At 36.9% G+C, this 16556-nt stretch overlaps 1 protein-coding gene across 1 annotated transcript in view; it reads left to right on the top strand.

Moving 5' to 3' along the window:
• AMMECR1 (Alport syndrome, mental retardation, midface hypoplasia and elliptocytosis chromosomal region gene 1) overlaps positions 1 to 16059 on the top strand; it is a 102776-nt gene extending 86717 nt beyond the window's left edge. Inside the window, exons 4-6 of the mRNA XM_006917267.3 lie at positions 7700 to 7790; positions 9184 to 9280; positions 11598 to 16059. Coding sequence (XP_006917329.1) covers positions 7700 to 7790; positions 9184 to 9280; positions 11598 to 11712 — 303 coding nt within the window. The 3' untranslated portion in view covers positions 11713 to 16059. The remainder of the gene's footprint in view (positions 1 to 7699; positions 7791 to 9183; positions 9281 to 11597) is intronic.
• The last annotated feature ends 497 nt before the right edge of the window (positions 16060 to 16556 follow it).

Raw genomic sequence — 16556 nt, 5'->3', positions numbered from 1 at the left:
ATATATATGTATGTGTGTGTGCACGCTTCACATATCTAAGATAATGCTTTTCAGTATTTTCATAGGAACCTTGAGATTTTTATATTTCACTGTCCTTATGATAATTTAGTCTTTGTCCTGACGCTGTACTCAAAATGTGTTTCAAGTGCTGTAGAACATTGGGAAAGGAATGCATCATGCTTCCTGGCCATCTAGAATTTGCTGTGAATCAACAAGTCAATGTATCAGAAGCCTAGTGAGGAAGCAAGCCAAACAAGGCAAAGTAACTCCTGGAAGGTGATTTAATACATACAAATTTCCATTAGCTATTGGTACTCTTAGTGAACTGGGCTGTGTTGTCCATTCTTCCGCCTCCTCCAGTTGCTTCTTGCTTTCTCCCAGTGTGTTGTTTGGTGGAGGAACATTTTCCTGCTTCCCCCAAATCCACAAACTCTTCCAGCCCTTTCCTTAGTAGTTCCATTATAGTCTCTTCTTTTTTGTACAGTGTGTGTATGGTGCGTGTGTCTGTCCCCAACACTTAATAAAAAAGAGTCCCGCATTTTGGGAATAAGGAGATTTGGGCTGTCTTCCTGACTGCCACTATCCAGCTCGGTGACCTTTCTGGATCTCTATTTCCTCGCCAGGAAGCTGGAAAAATTGGACTAAATAATACCTAAGGTCTATGGATACTGACAGTGTGATGCTGTGACTGTTTTTAAATGGCTTCTGTTTCATTTTTACTTCCAGAGAATGAATCACCACTAACCATTTAGAAGTCATGAGGAGTCCTTACTTTTAAATTGGCTATTGCCAACTTAAATGTAAGCAACAAAAGTCAAAAAAAAAAGGTCCAGGTTTTGAAGTTGTACATTCTAGATTTCTTTTTCACTAAAGAATTCTCTTTAGGAAGAAAAGTATTCTAAAACATAAGTGCCTCTATTTTATTACTGTATCATCCCTTGTTTTAAGGCAACATTATATGTGTAAATCTAAATTAGCAAATATCTTAGGGAGTGATTATTCAGTTTACAAATAGATATATTTCTTTGCAGAAGGACTCACTATAGGGTTACTTTATTGTCTTCATGACTAAGATTAATTCATTCACATAAATTCAACCCACGTGTAACTTTTTAGGAATAAATCTCTATTGTAGACTGAATAAAACCATATTGAGTCAGATAGATCTTCATGTACAGTTCTAACTTGCATAAGATTTTTCTTAGTTTCTTATCAGGCAAACAATATTTTTTTATATTAGGTATGTTTGCCAATAGGTGCCACTCCCCCACCCCCCGGCTTTGAATAGCAAACTAATTCACATCTCTAGATTCTAAGAAAATTTTATAACTTTAGTTTCCTTGTCTGTAAATTCATCCTTTCCTTATTTCTGTTTTTTTTTTTTTTTTTAATGGTAGGAATGCATTTTTCTAACTTTCGATGAAAAGCAGGCTTTTTATGTAAAGATCACCTGTGTTGCCTAAACTTTCCTTGGAAATCCTCAGGGTGTTCAATTTTTAAGGAATGCTCATTATAATGAATCATTACAGAGAATCGTGTTTTTTTTTTCCTTAATTGTACTCTGAGCTGTCACTTGTTCTCTGCAAAGCCTTAGAGTAGGAACAATTTCTTTCATTGCAAATGATATAAACATGTTTGGCTTCATAGCTTTTCAAAGCACCTCTTCATTAGCCATGCTTTATTAAAAATCTTAACTAATTCTTTAAAAGTTCATGGGGGTGATTATTAGATAGTTCAGGTATTTTAGAGCTGTGTGTCTGCTATTAGCTAAAATAAATGTTATCAGATTGTTGTTCAGTGGCCTTTGTGAAATAAATTGGCAGGCTTGTGTTCCTGACAGATAAGATGTCTAAGTCTCCTACATGAATCAAAATTGGCACTAATTGGTCCTTTGGTAAGCTCCGCAAAAGCCAAAGATTGGTCCATGGAGACTGAACTAATTTCCAAGCTACAGGTGACTAATTTGCAGGGATTTTAGAGAAGAGCAACATATGTGTATTTTGGTAAAGAAGAGTTTGCCGTTATTTTCACAAAATTAACAACAGAAAAAATAAATCTCCCCTGAGGTAGATGAAACAGTTTTTATAATAGAACATATTAAAAGGTTAATCGTGCCCAAGTGATGGCTTTGCAATCAATTATCCTTTTTAATTCATTTTTCTAGTATTTCTTTTGCTTCTAAAGATATCTCACTTAAAGGAGATTTGAAAACAGGACAGCTACAGGAATTGGCCAGATGATGGATAAAAACAGCCTAATAATATATATATATATATATATATATATTCCATCATGGCATTTTAGCTGGTTCAGGAGATTATTTTTTAAGTCACTAAATCAAGAGTCATCTCTAGGTGGTACTAGGATTCCAGATCATCCTTATTTTCTCCTTTATATTCTTCTGAAGGGATTTTTTTTGGTGGGGGGGGATAATATGCATGTACTATTTTTATAAACAGAAGAAATAATCCATTTTTACAATTGTTAAGGTTCACAAAAGTAAAAATTACTGACTAAAAAAAAAATCGCAGCAACGTTTTCTAAAATTTATTATTTGGCAGTCTGAAGTGATGCAAAATCAACTTTGAGGATTTGATGGGTATATCTGGCCAGTATGTAGTCTACATTATTTTTTGGTAGTATCTGGAATGGGGGAAGTGATTCATTAGGATCTGTACATAAATTGTCATCAGCTTTTATGATTAAAATCTTGTTTTGTCTTGCTCAAATAAGAATTATTCAGGAGCATAATACTTGGAGTAAGCCAAGTTTGGAGTATTTTCTTCCATTATTTTGAATTTGCTTTCATTGGGAAAAGGAAGAGTCACTGTCTTTAGAAGGCCAAGTTGGGGGTGGGGCAGAAGGAACTATGGGGTTATGAGTGAAAGAATGGAATGTGCTGCATTATGTTTTTTGTACTTTTAGGAGAAAAACCACAAATGGCTTTTTCCTCCTAAGAATAGAAGAAATGCCAGACTCCAGGTCAGACCCATGGTTTGTGCAGTACAGTGTCTGTTTCTGTTCATGGTACCACAGGCTGTTTTGAGAGAGAGCATGTGTGTCTTCTATGATGCCAGCCTCGAAAGGTTAGGGAGTTTGTCAAACATCCTTAGCTCCTCTCATTAGGAACAGAGTCCTTTCATTCAATTCAGTGGAACTGGCATATTGAGCCTGGCAGGTCAGCCTTATGTGAATGACCAGTGACTGGATGCTTTGTTAATTGCAAAGCATATTTTGCCAATTGATATCATCAACAGACATCTCAAACAACTTTTGATTCTTTGACCTCCTGATATTTTTTTTATTTTATCCAAGGCGAACTCACTGAACAACACTGGACATACTGTTACAGGGAAACCCAACATTTGGTTCTGAAAATGGGCAAGAGTGGCGCTAACTGTGGAATTTGCTAAGACAGGACAAACCTGAGGAAGTAAATTGATTTTTTTGGCCAGGATGAAATCGGGCAGATTTAGCTTTTTAGGACTGCGGAGGTAATTGTGGACCCAAATGGTCCAAGGCTTGTGTGGATCCTACTCGACTTAGCCAGAGCGCATTTTATACTCATCGGTGCTTTTAGCCAGATGACTTTTTCATATTTCAGCATATCCTGATTGTTGGCTTGCTGATTAGGTGCCCAAGTAAAAATGAGACCCTTTCATAGTGCTGCCAGTGAATTACAGGAGTAACACTTGCCTTATAGACAGACTAAGGTAAATTAAACTTTGACTATCCAATTGTGAGGAGCATAATATGGACCCATGCATTATAATAAGGTGGGAAGAGGGCAGGTTTTGGGGTTTTTTTTTTTGTTTTTGTTTTTGTTTTTTAATGCTCCTGTGTCGAGAGTCACTGCATTAGAGGATAATAGTTTTAAATGAAGCCACATTTCTAACAAGGGACCAGATAACGAGGATAAATGAAATCTGCAGACAGTCTAGAAGCTTCATTTTAGCCATTATTTATAATCTCTTCTTCCAAACCTTTTATTATGTAGCAAAATTGATTAATTTGTGTGTATCTCTTCTCTCTCTGCCCACATGCTCTCTGATACAGGACTGAACAAATAGAGAAATGGACAAGAGAGGAAAGAGGATGGGGCTGAGGCCAGGTGGAGTCGGGGAGGCATAATCCCCAAACTGAATAATCAACCCCAGAATAATCAAGATATACTTTAGGGTCCTAACATTAATCTTGACATTTAATCATTCTGGACAATGTTAAAAACAAAAGATTGTGTAATAGCATTAATAAAAATGACTTGCTATGGAATGATTCAGAATAAATATGGCTTTTGCTTTAGCATGAAATAGGAATTTATTCAGCTGGTCTTAATGTTCCCTTAGCACACACAGAAACAGCACTGTTTAATTCCATATCCTCTTATCTATAAGTCCTACATTTAATTTACTACCATTCGAGTTGATTTATAGCTTTGCTTAGCAAAAGTACAGTCTTGATTAAAAGGATATTATCACAGCTGATGGACCTTGAAAGCATTTTTTTTCTCAGACCTTCTAATAATTTTGAAAATGACCTGCAGACTCCCATAAGGCTAGATTTGCAAGTCTCTAGTTTTTGCCCACCTGCCTGTACTTTGAGCAATGGTAGTTAGAGTTATGTTTGTTGACATAGTTTTCCCATATGCTACCTCCTTATCCATCCTTAGGAATGGAAAGTTACTGCAATAGAGTTTTAAAGCAAGGTGGCTTCAGGGAATCTCAGTTCTCTAGTTAGGTGATCTCTTATCTAGCTGATAATTGAAACTACAGTTTTTGTCTCTTGGGATGCTGCTGGGCTGAAGGATCCTCTAATCTGTCTAAAGGAGAACTCAGTTATTATACATGAGGATTATATTTTGGAGTTGCAGTTGTGACAGATGCCTCCCTCAAAAAATACAGAATTAGTTTGGTGCTCATTTTAGTGGAGATGACTTAATTTATAAAGCTGATAATTTCCACAGGTTGGCCAGATTCGGTCATTCTCCACAGCAGACCATTTTCCACTCTCCTGTACTGATTGTGCAGTATGACTGTTTGGTGGCATCTAAGGCTCGGGGAGTAAGGAAAAATGCTGTTGCTCAACAGGTGACAAAATGTTATTATGCTTTGATTCTGTTTAGACCATTATTACCATTCTCCTGATTCCGCTAGGTCGAAAAAATGAGTCACTCCGGTTTGGGCTTTATATCTTTGTGGAATATATTTTTGACCTATAAAATAAATTATTTCTCACAAAGGACTCACTTTAAAATCACCATACTTACAGTTCAATTTACAGGGGCTTTCAATTATTCAAAATCACAGGAACACAGAATTTAAAATTGTAAATGTGGTTCTAATTCAAAATCGGAGAGCTTAGATGTATTTTTTCATATCAAATTTGATGGTGGGGCCTTCTCAAAATACAAGAGTAAATCAGTTTATTTGTGAATAATTTTTATTTGGGTCAACATGTCCTTCCAGTTTGGCCTTACTGAGGTATTATTCACATACCATACAGTTGGTCTTAACCTCTTTTAATTGTTAAATTACTGGGCTTTAAAATCCGTGAAATTTTTGTTGAAGAGCACAGAATGTACTCCTATGAAGAAAAGTTTTATGTTTCTAAATCACTTCTAATTTGCCTAAATCATTTTTTCCCCAGTACATAGCTACAGTTTGTCAGAACTCAACTGATAATTAGAAGTTATCTAGTTAACCTAGAAAAAAAATCACCTGGGGAGTTCTTTTTTCAAACTGTACTTGCTGAAGCACAAAACCTCCTGAAATTCTGATAAACTTCATAGCCCTCATCCCCACTCTATACCAGTTAAACACCACTGACTTAGTCTAACACTCCCATCCTGCAGATAGGGAAACATTCTTCCTCTTACAATTTTGATTAGAAACCTTACTAAGCACCACAATTCTTTTTTTTTTTCAATTTAAACATGACAGATCTTGATAAATTGAATTGGAGATGCAAAATTCACTTCAGTGAAAGATGGGGACATAAATTATTTATGCTGTAATATTTTTAAAAACAAATTATGAAGGACGTGATATTGTTAAAGGAAAAATCTCAAAGTCGCTCATCAGAAAGTCAGTATACAGAAACTCTTACAAATTTATCATTGTCTCAGTACTGTCTCAGGCACTGGGGAGATTAGTAGATGTCCTTTATCCTGAAAATGGCTGATAGCTAAGCACTCATATTTCTTCTCAGCTGTCCACAGTCATTTCCCACAGGGCATGGGAGGCCTGATTATGTTAGTTTTTAAACAACTGCCCTGATTGCATTTTCAGCAAAAGGAGATTCATAAGAATACTGATGTTAAATAGATAAAGAAATAGCCACAGAGATGGGCTTTAATAAAAAAAAAAAAAAACATAAACTGCTCAGAAGATCTGACAGACTAGTGGATGGATGGATGGATGAAGACCTGGGGAAAGAACAAAACGGTTTTTCCAGAGGACTTTTTATTCCCTGGAAAATTGGAAAATTTCAGCCTAAGAGTGGAAGCAGCAAAAGAAGTTTTTATAGACCCCTTTTCCTCTTCTACACCTTCACATCCATGCAGACAGAAAGAGGAAAGGTCTATGATTTCACTCATCTGCTCTGAAAAGAAGCCTCTCTCCTGGGTAAAAAGATTTACCTGGCCTTACATCTTCTCTCCAGTACCTTGGATAACCATACACTCCACTTGAAAACCACTGATCCAAAGCAACCATAGATTTGGGAGAACGGGATGCAGTTGTTATGCTTTTGAAATTTCGTTTTTATTATCCATGTTTACAAAGAAATTAGGCACTTTTTATGATTTTTGGCTCTATTCACTATTCTTTGTTATGATATTAAGGGAAAGGACAGATTTCTTTTGATTGGATGCTAATAAGAGACAAAGTACATTACTTTCTTAAAACAGCAAGAAATCACCCACACTTACTTAGAAGGTTATCTTTTGTAGGGCATCACCAAAAGTTTGTCTGTTTCTCATAAAAAAAAGTCATAGTGGTCTCTGGGTTAGTATATAAGACACTACAAAAATGCCTAAAAGTGATTTGATATCTTTATTACTAAGTTTAGTAGTAGCGTGTGAGGGCAATGATGCAAATAGACAGTAAGGATTTGCCCCTGGCCTACTTTAAGCCATTATACATCTTTTTAGAAATAGTCTCTGTAATGAGTGATGATGTAGGATCTGGTTGTTGTTGTTGTTGTTTTCAGTTTTATCTGTGTTTGCTTATCTACATATAATTCAAGGTTATAATGAGACTAAATAGTTTGGGAATGGAGTGGAACTTAATTTGAATTGGTGATTGTACCTGAAAACAGGATAGTTGTTTGCTGGTTCTTTAAAGTAAGTTCCCTTGGTCTAGTTCTATAATATCATGAGCCACAATTTGAGAATGGTGGCAGGATACTTGCCATTGACTGTCTTATTCTACACACAGCCCAGAGTGGTTGTTTCAGTCCCAAACAGAAAAGCATAGCCTAGCACATGTTGACCTGAGACGGCAAATCAATGTTTTCAGTTTCCTTGGCTATCATAATGGCCTTGAAACCCAAAGTCAATGCTTTGGAAAGAGAAAACTTATATGCCCTTCCAAAAACAAGGGGAAGGGAAGAACTGCATTCTCTTGAAAGTTAAATTATAACTTTTTATATCTGTTTCTGTGAAGAAGACTGTACTAATAAAACTGCCAATTTCTTTCAGGTGGGTGTACATGGCATTAGAATAGAATTCATCAATGAAAAAGGATCAAAACGCACCGCCACCTACCTACCGGAGGTTGCAAAGGAGCAAGGTCATTGTACTTTATTTCATATGATCTGGTGAAGAATTTAAAAAAATATATAATTGAAATGTAATATCTGACCTTGCAGTTAAGTCTGATAATTGATCAGTGTCAAATTATAAGAAACGACTCTTCCATCACTGCCACTGCATTGTCTGTATGAAGTTGGTGAATTACACAGAAGTTGAATCTCTGCACTAACGTTTGACAGCAAGAACGTACAAAAGTATACTTTCAAAAAAGCAAATATTTGTAAAAGTTGGATTTTATTTTAGTCAATAGTTTGCTATGAATTTGAAGAGCCATTTTCCCTTATCTCATTAGGCTATAGCCTTGTGTGATATAAACAAGCCTTTTGTTTGACAGCCCAGCCACACAGTTCATTGTCAGTATCAAATATTTCATTCTTAGGTGGTTGCTATTACTCATTCTCCTACTATTATGATTGTAGGTTTCCCATTAAGGTTAGGAGCATTGAGAATGCATGAAGTGGTATATTATATACTTGGTCTGCACTTCCCAATCAGCAAACGTTTTTCCATTTTATAGATAAAGCACAAACCTTTATGAACTACCACTGTAACACAGAATAATTTCTCACTCTGTAGTATCTTGTCCTTTCTAGTCACTACTAAATTCTGGTTTCATGTTAGTTCAAATGAATATTTCTTTTTTACTTTATGGAGCACTTCTCATCAAAAAGCACTTGTAATTTGGTTTTCCCATGTTTATCTCATAAAAATATAAGATATGTAACAGCAAATTTAATATCATTAAACCCACAAGAGAGAGAGTTAGTCTTTAAGGCAGCTAGCTGAATATTTGTTTGGGTTACTTTAGAAAATGTCTTAATCCTGTGGTTCCATTGACTTCGTAGAGCACACCTAAGAGATAGAGGGCCTCAGATATTAGTATACCATCCCATGTCAGAACTGATAAAAATGCCCCTGAATATTGCACATAAATACACTTGATTGACTACAGAAGATGCCAGTAGGAACAGCAATTACCATGAGTTAGTATAAGAGTCCTAAATCCTACTGAGTTGGCATGCTAACATTTAGGCTCTTCTCTCCCTTTTAAAGGTGTTACTGTTAGAGGAGAGTACAATGTTTGTGGTTTGTTACTAAGTCATGACTAAGCAGTTACTGCCAGCCTCTTCAGCTTCTTGCCTTCAAATATGGTTGAGATAAACCACTGTTGTTAGCCATCATGGATAGCTACAATTGAAGGTGTGTGGTGGTGAACCTGCTTCTGTACAGGATGAAATCTTAGCTCTTCTGTGTGATTTTTAGGACCAAAGGAGTTGATGGCATTTGGTAACTGATAGCTGACCACTCTACAAAGTAATTTTATATTTAACCTGTGTTTGACTGTGTTTTATCTCGTCTACTCTCCACAGGATGGGACCATATTCAGACCATAGACTCTTTACTGAGGAAAGGAGGATACAAAGCTCCAATTACTAATGAATTCAGGAAAACCATAAAACTGACCAGGTACAGAAGGCATTTTCTAGTGTGAGGCAAACCAGTACATTTTGATGCATATGCCTATAATCCTTTGATTTCTTTGGTCTCTCTATACTTGCTTCTCTTTTCTGAAACAGTGGAAATCAATAGCAGGGCCATACTGAGGGTAGACACAATGGAACCCTGCTTGGCAGTAAAGCCTTTATGATATATGAGCCCATCCTTCCCATCTTTAGCTGTGTGTGATTACTCTGGCTTTATACGAGCAAACCCTTGGGGCCTTTAGACTACATTATTGAAAGAAGTTACCTGAATTAACTATTGGCTAGCCTTTGACATTGCTTAGCAGAACCCTAGGATTCCGATAAGCAGCTCCCAAATTGGAATTTAACCTTAGGATTTTGGCAGTGATAGAAGTCTCCCATGAAAGCTTGCCGGAAAATACAATTGAGCTAGACTCACAAATGCTAAACAAATTTCTGCATGGGATCAGAGGGATCCTTATTTAAAAAGGAAAATATCAAACATTTAGGAAAATGGGTTGTGGTTTCCATTTATTTTAATTCCGTAAAACCACAATGGATGCCTATAATCTAAAAATGGACTCTTCCCAGCTTCGAGGAGTTACATATTTGAAAATGCCTCCATCTCCACTTTCCCTGAGTTCACAGTCTAGGAGAATAGAATGGCATATACAAAAATGATTATTGATATAAAGCAGAATGCGATGGATGATGTGAGATCATAAAAAAGGGGAAGAGGAGTTCCAGGAAGGGGTGAGAATAACAGAAAATTTCAAAGAGGAGGTAGATTTCAGACTGGGCTTGAAAAATGGGTAGAATATTTGACAGGTGGAGAATGGGGGAAGAAAGGGGTTAACTGAAAGAGAACTTTGCATGTCAGTACGTGCAGGTATCAAAGTACTGAGCAAGTTCTGAAGAATATTCAGTAGTAGTACATTGGGTCAGGTATGAGGGTCTTGAGTTCTAGACTAAGAAGTTTAGGCCTGATTCTATAGCCTAATAGCCATTGATAGCCATAGAAGGGTTTTAAGGAGATGGTTTTAGGGAGGTGTAAGATTGGAATTGGAAACAGGAACATTAGAAGACATCGCTGTTATATAAGAATATCTGGCAGCAGTCCAAAGCGGGTGAAATGGGAGCCTTAACAAGAGCTGTGGCAGTGAGCTGGGATGAAAGGAGGGAACAGATAAGAAAATATTGTGCAAGAAATGAAAAGATGGTCATCATTCAGAAGTAGGGAAGAACAAGATAAGGCTTTAATCTAGATAAAAGGGTCCAAGGCGATCTCTTTAACCAAGGGAGGGATCACAGAAGGAAAGTCATGTTTCTTAAAGTCATCAATTCTGGATTTGAAGTACTTCCTGGGATGTCTATATAGAAATATCTAGCAGATCACTGAAAATGTACGTGTGTGGAACTCATGGACAGAGATCGTGATTTGGGATCATCTGTAAAGAGGACATAGTTGAAGCTATGAGGATAGGGTTCACCAAGCGGGGACAGAGCATAAGGTCAAAAGAACTGAAAGTAAAAATGTAAGAAAATTCTACAAGGCAGGAGTAGAATGAGTAGTCAGAGAGATAAGGAGTAGCGTGAGAGGCAGGGAGAGATTCAAGGGAGTTGGAGTTGTATGGCCCATGGCACAAGAGAGCTTCAAAAAGGGAATGGTGAGCAGTACCATAATGGAGACGTCAAGCAGAAGGAGAGGTAGGCTTCTGAAAGAACAGTGTCTGTGGAAGATTGACAACAGAAGCCAAGATGCAATGGACTAAGGAGTAGTGTGAGAGGAGAAAATATATTACTCTTGAGAAGTGTGCCAATGGAAAAGCTAGAGATGGGGAAAAAGAGGTTTGGGATAACAGGATTAAGAAAAGCTTTTTGTTATAACTGTTTTTACTTAATGGCAAGACCTAAGTAGATATGTGGACAGAGGGAAAGGAATGGTAAAAGAGGGAGCAGTGGAAGATCCCAGAAGAAAAAGTGGTCAAGCAAATGAGATGTTTACATAATGGCAATACGTTGGCTTTGCTCTCTTCCTTCCTTTTAGCAAACTGGGGTTGAGAGGGCAATAAAATTTCTAGAACAATTTAAGCAAGGAGTAGTAGCATGGACAGAGTGCTGGACTCAGACTCTGGATTCCTGCATGCTGAGCTCAGCTTTGCGACTTATTAGTAGTGCGTGATATTGGGCAAGTCACTGCTCCTCTCTGGACCCTTGTTTCCCGATCTATAAAATTATCTCTAAGGTCCTTCCTAGCTCTGATGCTGGCATGTCACCTATTTCTTGATGTTAACTTTGTCTCTTCCCTGATTTTCTTTCAGGTACCGTAGTGAAAAGATGACCCTGAGCTATGCTGAATACCTTGCTCATCGCCAGCATCATCATTTCCAAAATGGCATTGGGCATCCCCTTCCACCATACAACCATTATTCCTGACACTGAGCCGCACAACCAGTCACTGGGCCTCTCTGCAGACCTCTTCCCAGGAGACCCTACCCCTTCTTATTCTAGCTATCTCTTTTACTGTACCATCTTATGATGATAGTTTCCGTTGCCATGGTGAATCTTCGACATCGTCAAGTAAGATCATCATGGTAACGGGTAGGAAAATGAAATTTGTTAAGAAGATCCTGTTTTAATATTTCAGATCATCGAGATTTTATATATATACACACATACACACACACACGTATGTATATGTGTGTGTGTGTGTGTACACACACACACACACACACACACATAACTTTGGGGATTTTCTTTCCTTACAATATTATATAGAATTTCACTTTGCTGTCTCAATCAGGTTTCTATTTTTCTGTCCATCTTGTCTTACATTCCTGTTTTTCTTCCGTTCGTTCGTTCTTTCTTTCTCCCTTCCTTCCTTCTTTTGACTGTGGATGGAAGAAATTCTGCAGTTTTTAAATATTTTATTTAGGTTTTTCTTTAGTTTTCCTCAGAAGGATAATTTTTCATAGCTAAGTTTGGGAGTGATTCATATGAAATTCAGGTATTTGTGTATTATTCTTGAATTCGTCTGAAATTCATTTTGCTATGAGAGCTTAGTATGTGGGTCTTTTCTCCTTAAGTATATGTTTTCCCCATGGTCAGAATATGCAAACTTTAATTTTACTATAGATCATTTGAAGGTCCGTGATAGGGCTTGTCACAGAGAGTGAGAAATCATTTGTGCCTATTGTGCTGATTATCACAAGAGAGACTGCCTCATCACTTTATAGAACCAATTTACAAACTAAAACACTGTTTTAAGAAAGTACAAGCTACCTTGCAAATATGCTATAGAAATCATTTTGAAAAGCAGCGCGTATCGGGAAGAGAGCAGATACAGAATTTAGTGCCTTTGAGATGAATATAATTAAGTGGAATTAAGAGGGGTTAGAAAAAAGGCAATTTATAGAAATATTCTTGTAAAATTATATTGTTCTATATGTGAAACAACAGATTAGACAAATTCCTTACACTTAAGTATTTTTTTAAGCTGAAAAAATTATTTTGAGCAAATAACCAAAAAGAGACATTTGTTTATTATGTATTAATTTAAATTTGTTAGCTTTAGGTTTCAATGAGTCATGATTGGCCAGAGACAATTTTAGCTACCATTTAAAGAAATGGTAAAGGTAATCTAGTGAAACAAAAGTTCACATGTGCCATAATTTCAGATGTTTGCCATCAGGACAATACTAGAGTTTTAGAAGTACTATAATATAGCTTGAATCTCTTTCTGCACTACATACTTTTGATAGAAACACATGTACGATGTTGATGTTATGTTATACCTGTAAAAATGGAGTTGGCATTTGGATATGATATAGTTGTTAGAGCTGAGCTCATTTGCAGTGCTAGTCTTCCCAGGATGCATAAAGAGAACTTCCTCATGTCACTAGGAGGTCCGTATGTATATCCCCTGGAAAAATGACAGGATTCTGGAGAAAGATTACTCTTCATCTTATGGTAGTAAGTGTGTGTGTGTGTGTGTGTGTGTGTGTGTGTGTGTGTGTGTGTGTGTGTAATTTTTTCAAAAAGGAAACCAATATATCAAGTGATAAATATAAGTATGGTGCAGAATAGTCTAAAAGTATGAGATGTCACTGAATATCAAAATGGTATAGCTTATACATATAGTTGCTGTGACAAGTGACAATTCAGAATTTGAAAACCCTTTTTTAGTTTGTGAGATAATTGGCTGAATTCCTTCTGCTTGCCATTGTGGCAAAGCAAACTGCTTTAATTTTTAATGAGAGTTCTTAGAAGTTTGTTGATATTCCTTCATCCACAGCATCTGTTGAAATAACCATTTTCAGTTGTGATGCCTTAACTAAGAAGCCAATTGTTAGCCTGAAATGCGATCTCTGTAGCCAGTTCCATTGAACCTGGAGATTAGTCAGAGAATGCTAGCTGTTGGGTTCTAGAAAGGGATTTTGAGTCCTTTCATTTCTACTTGGGAACATTTTGGAGCAGATAGTCTTTCAGTATAAAAACAAGTGGCTACCTGAAGGAAACTTTTTCTTGCCCTTATAGGGAAACTGAGCACAAGCTGAATGATATGTCTGCTGCAAAAAAAAAAAAAAAAAGGAAAAAAAAAAAGTAAATAAATCAAACTGAAGAGAGACAAAATAGACCAATGTTGATCCATCTTATCCATCATCTCATCAGTTCAACAGGCTCCTCATCCTGGGCGAGCTCATGGTTAAAAGTTTTTTTTAAAGATCTATTACATACATATGTGTGTGTGTAGACATATACTTACACGTACATACATACATATGTGTGTTTATGTATTTAATGGTGCTAATCAAGCTTGAGCAGGTCACGTGACTGGTCATGCGGACTCTAAAATCATATCAGATTTTTTAAATTTCTTGATATATGCAGATGTTATATAGGTTTTCTTACCAGTATGATAATGTTATACTGAAAAAAATAACCATCCTGCAGGCTTCAGAGGACGAGGTCAGCAATATTTCCCACCATGGCTTGGGGGAAAAGGATAGTTTTGTCTCCTTTTATATTCAGATTAATGCACAGTCCATTTTTGTCTCTAAGTAGCTGTTGACTAAAAGACTTTGTAGTGTAAAGGGTGTTATACAAACTGTAATGGTGTGCTTCAAACAAACAAATGCTAGACCCTTTCACCTTTGTCATGTATTACAAATTTGTTAAATATGTGGTTTGAATTAACTTTAAACATGTTGAAATATGTAGCATGTGTTTTTAACTCCGACAAAGATTTTAATTGCACAGGTTGTGTTCTAGCCAGTTGTGGTTTATTTGTTCAGAAACACAAATGTGAATTGCACTCATCACCAGAATATTGTATAAGTTCGATGATCTTTAAATAGCTCAGAAGTAATACTTGAACTTCATTTGAGTAGCACAAAGTTTACATAGCCCCCCGTTTAAATGTTAATTAGTTCCATTTGTGTTTTCCTTTTTCAAATGCAACTGGGTAATTTTCCTCTTGGAAAATAGTACGTATTTTACTTTGGTATGTAGCAAAAGGCTTCCATTTCTGGAAGAATTTTCTTGTTCTTAAAGTCAGCCAGGTACCAGATTCTAAAAAGACATTCGCCCCCGACCCCCTTCATCAAGTGGCCTTCTGACTGCACGAGAATGTGCTACTACCCTTTCCAGTCTCCCCTACCGTGAGAGGTCGGTGTCATTGATGCAGGAAGTGCTAGATTTGCTCTTTTTCCCCCACTCCACTTGAAGCCATTATAAGATTTTCAGTCCAGTGCATACAGTCCCAATGCCCAGCACACCGGATGTTTGTATACTGGCCTCTTTTCATGTCTTCAAATGTGCAGGAAATTTGAAACTGTCATCTGGAATAGGTTCCATCTCTTACGTGTGTTAGATCAAAACCAAAGAAGCCCCCAGCCATGTCCAAATGCTGCTCCAAAAGCCTGCTTTCCAGTCCTTACAAAAACCCTGCAGGATTAAATATGTTAACTTTTTTATTTTTGTACAGTTTCTAAGTGATTTTTGCTAGTGATGTTAAATTGAATTAAGTTTATTTGAGGGGTGTGAGCAACTCCTCCATTTAAATAAACTGGTGACTTTCCTTTTATTTTTTAAAAGCAGAAACCCGTTGCGTGCCTCTCGATTTAAGGATTTCTGATTACATTATTCTTAAGACCAGCATTGATCCTTTATATACAAAGATATGTTTTCCTTGTTTTTTATTACTGTTTCAGAAGAAAATAAACCTTTTATTTTGCTCTGGACCCAGTAACTGCGCTGGTACATAGACGCACTGAGAAAACACTTTTGTAACCACCTCTGACTGTTTTTGTACATCAAAGTTGATTACTTTTGAAATATTTGGATCTAGTTTCTAAGTTATTTTAGTGTTTTATATGTTCCCCGAAATCACTTTAAATCGGTCACCAGCATAATGAATTTTTGGTGATGCCATGGTGAGACTTGTAATGAGCAAAAGCTACCTGGAGTAGCTTTTCTTTTCCTTCTTTCTTAGGAACCTGTTTTTTGATTACAGTAAGACATCACAGATTACCTGAAATCCCTTCAGGTAGAACTAGATCCTCCTTCCTTCCACATTTAATTGCTTAATAGTTTGAGGAAACTCTTGGAAATGGGCATTTTATATGACACGTATGGCTTTAAAATAAATATTAAAAATGCAAAAAGAAAAATGAGAAGATTTATGTGGGTCTGTAAGGTATGGCTGTGGAAAGATATTGTAGTAGTTTTGACACTATTGTTATTACCTTTAAAATCATTTACCCAATAAAATGTTAAAACCGATTTGCCATTTCTTGTTTCCTTCTTTAACCTGCCTCATCATAGGATGTTGGTCTTGTGGGTACTTCTTACTAAAACACTCGAAGTTGAAGACTTTGAAATAATATAGGAACTGGCATTGATTTCTTTCCAAACTAGCACTTGGAAAATCTCACTGGCCTGCAGCTGCTTCCTACCATATGATTTGCCTACGTCGTCCTTTTGCCTAGCCCTGAACCCTGGCTTGGTGATATGGTGTAGCCTGTGTTGGACAGTCTGTCCTGGTAACCGATCTGAGCCAAGCAACAGACTTGAATTCTGGGAGCAGCTTTTAGCTATGCTTAAGCCCGCTCCAAATTTCTTCCAAATCAGTGTGTTATTGGGTGTCTCCCCTTTGTGAGCTGGTTCAGGGTAGTAGCAGTGTCATGCAGTGAAACCATCTGATGAGGTGGGATGTCTTTCTTTTGCCCTCAAGGCTTTGTCATTTTCTCAGCACAGGACAGAATCTGAAAATGCCCAAG

The sequence above is a fragment of the Pteropus alecto genome, unplaced genomic scaffold (genome assembly GCF_000325575.1).
Source record: "Pteropus alecto unplaced genomic scaffold, ASM32557v1 scaffold107, whole genome shotgun sequence".
Lineage (NCBI taxonomy): Eukaryota > Metazoa > Chordata > Mammalia > Chiroptera > Pteropodidae > Pteropus > Pteropus alecto.
The sequence above is the reverse complement of the archived record's forward strand: the minus strand, read 5'-3'. Positions and strand labels throughout refer to the sequence as shown.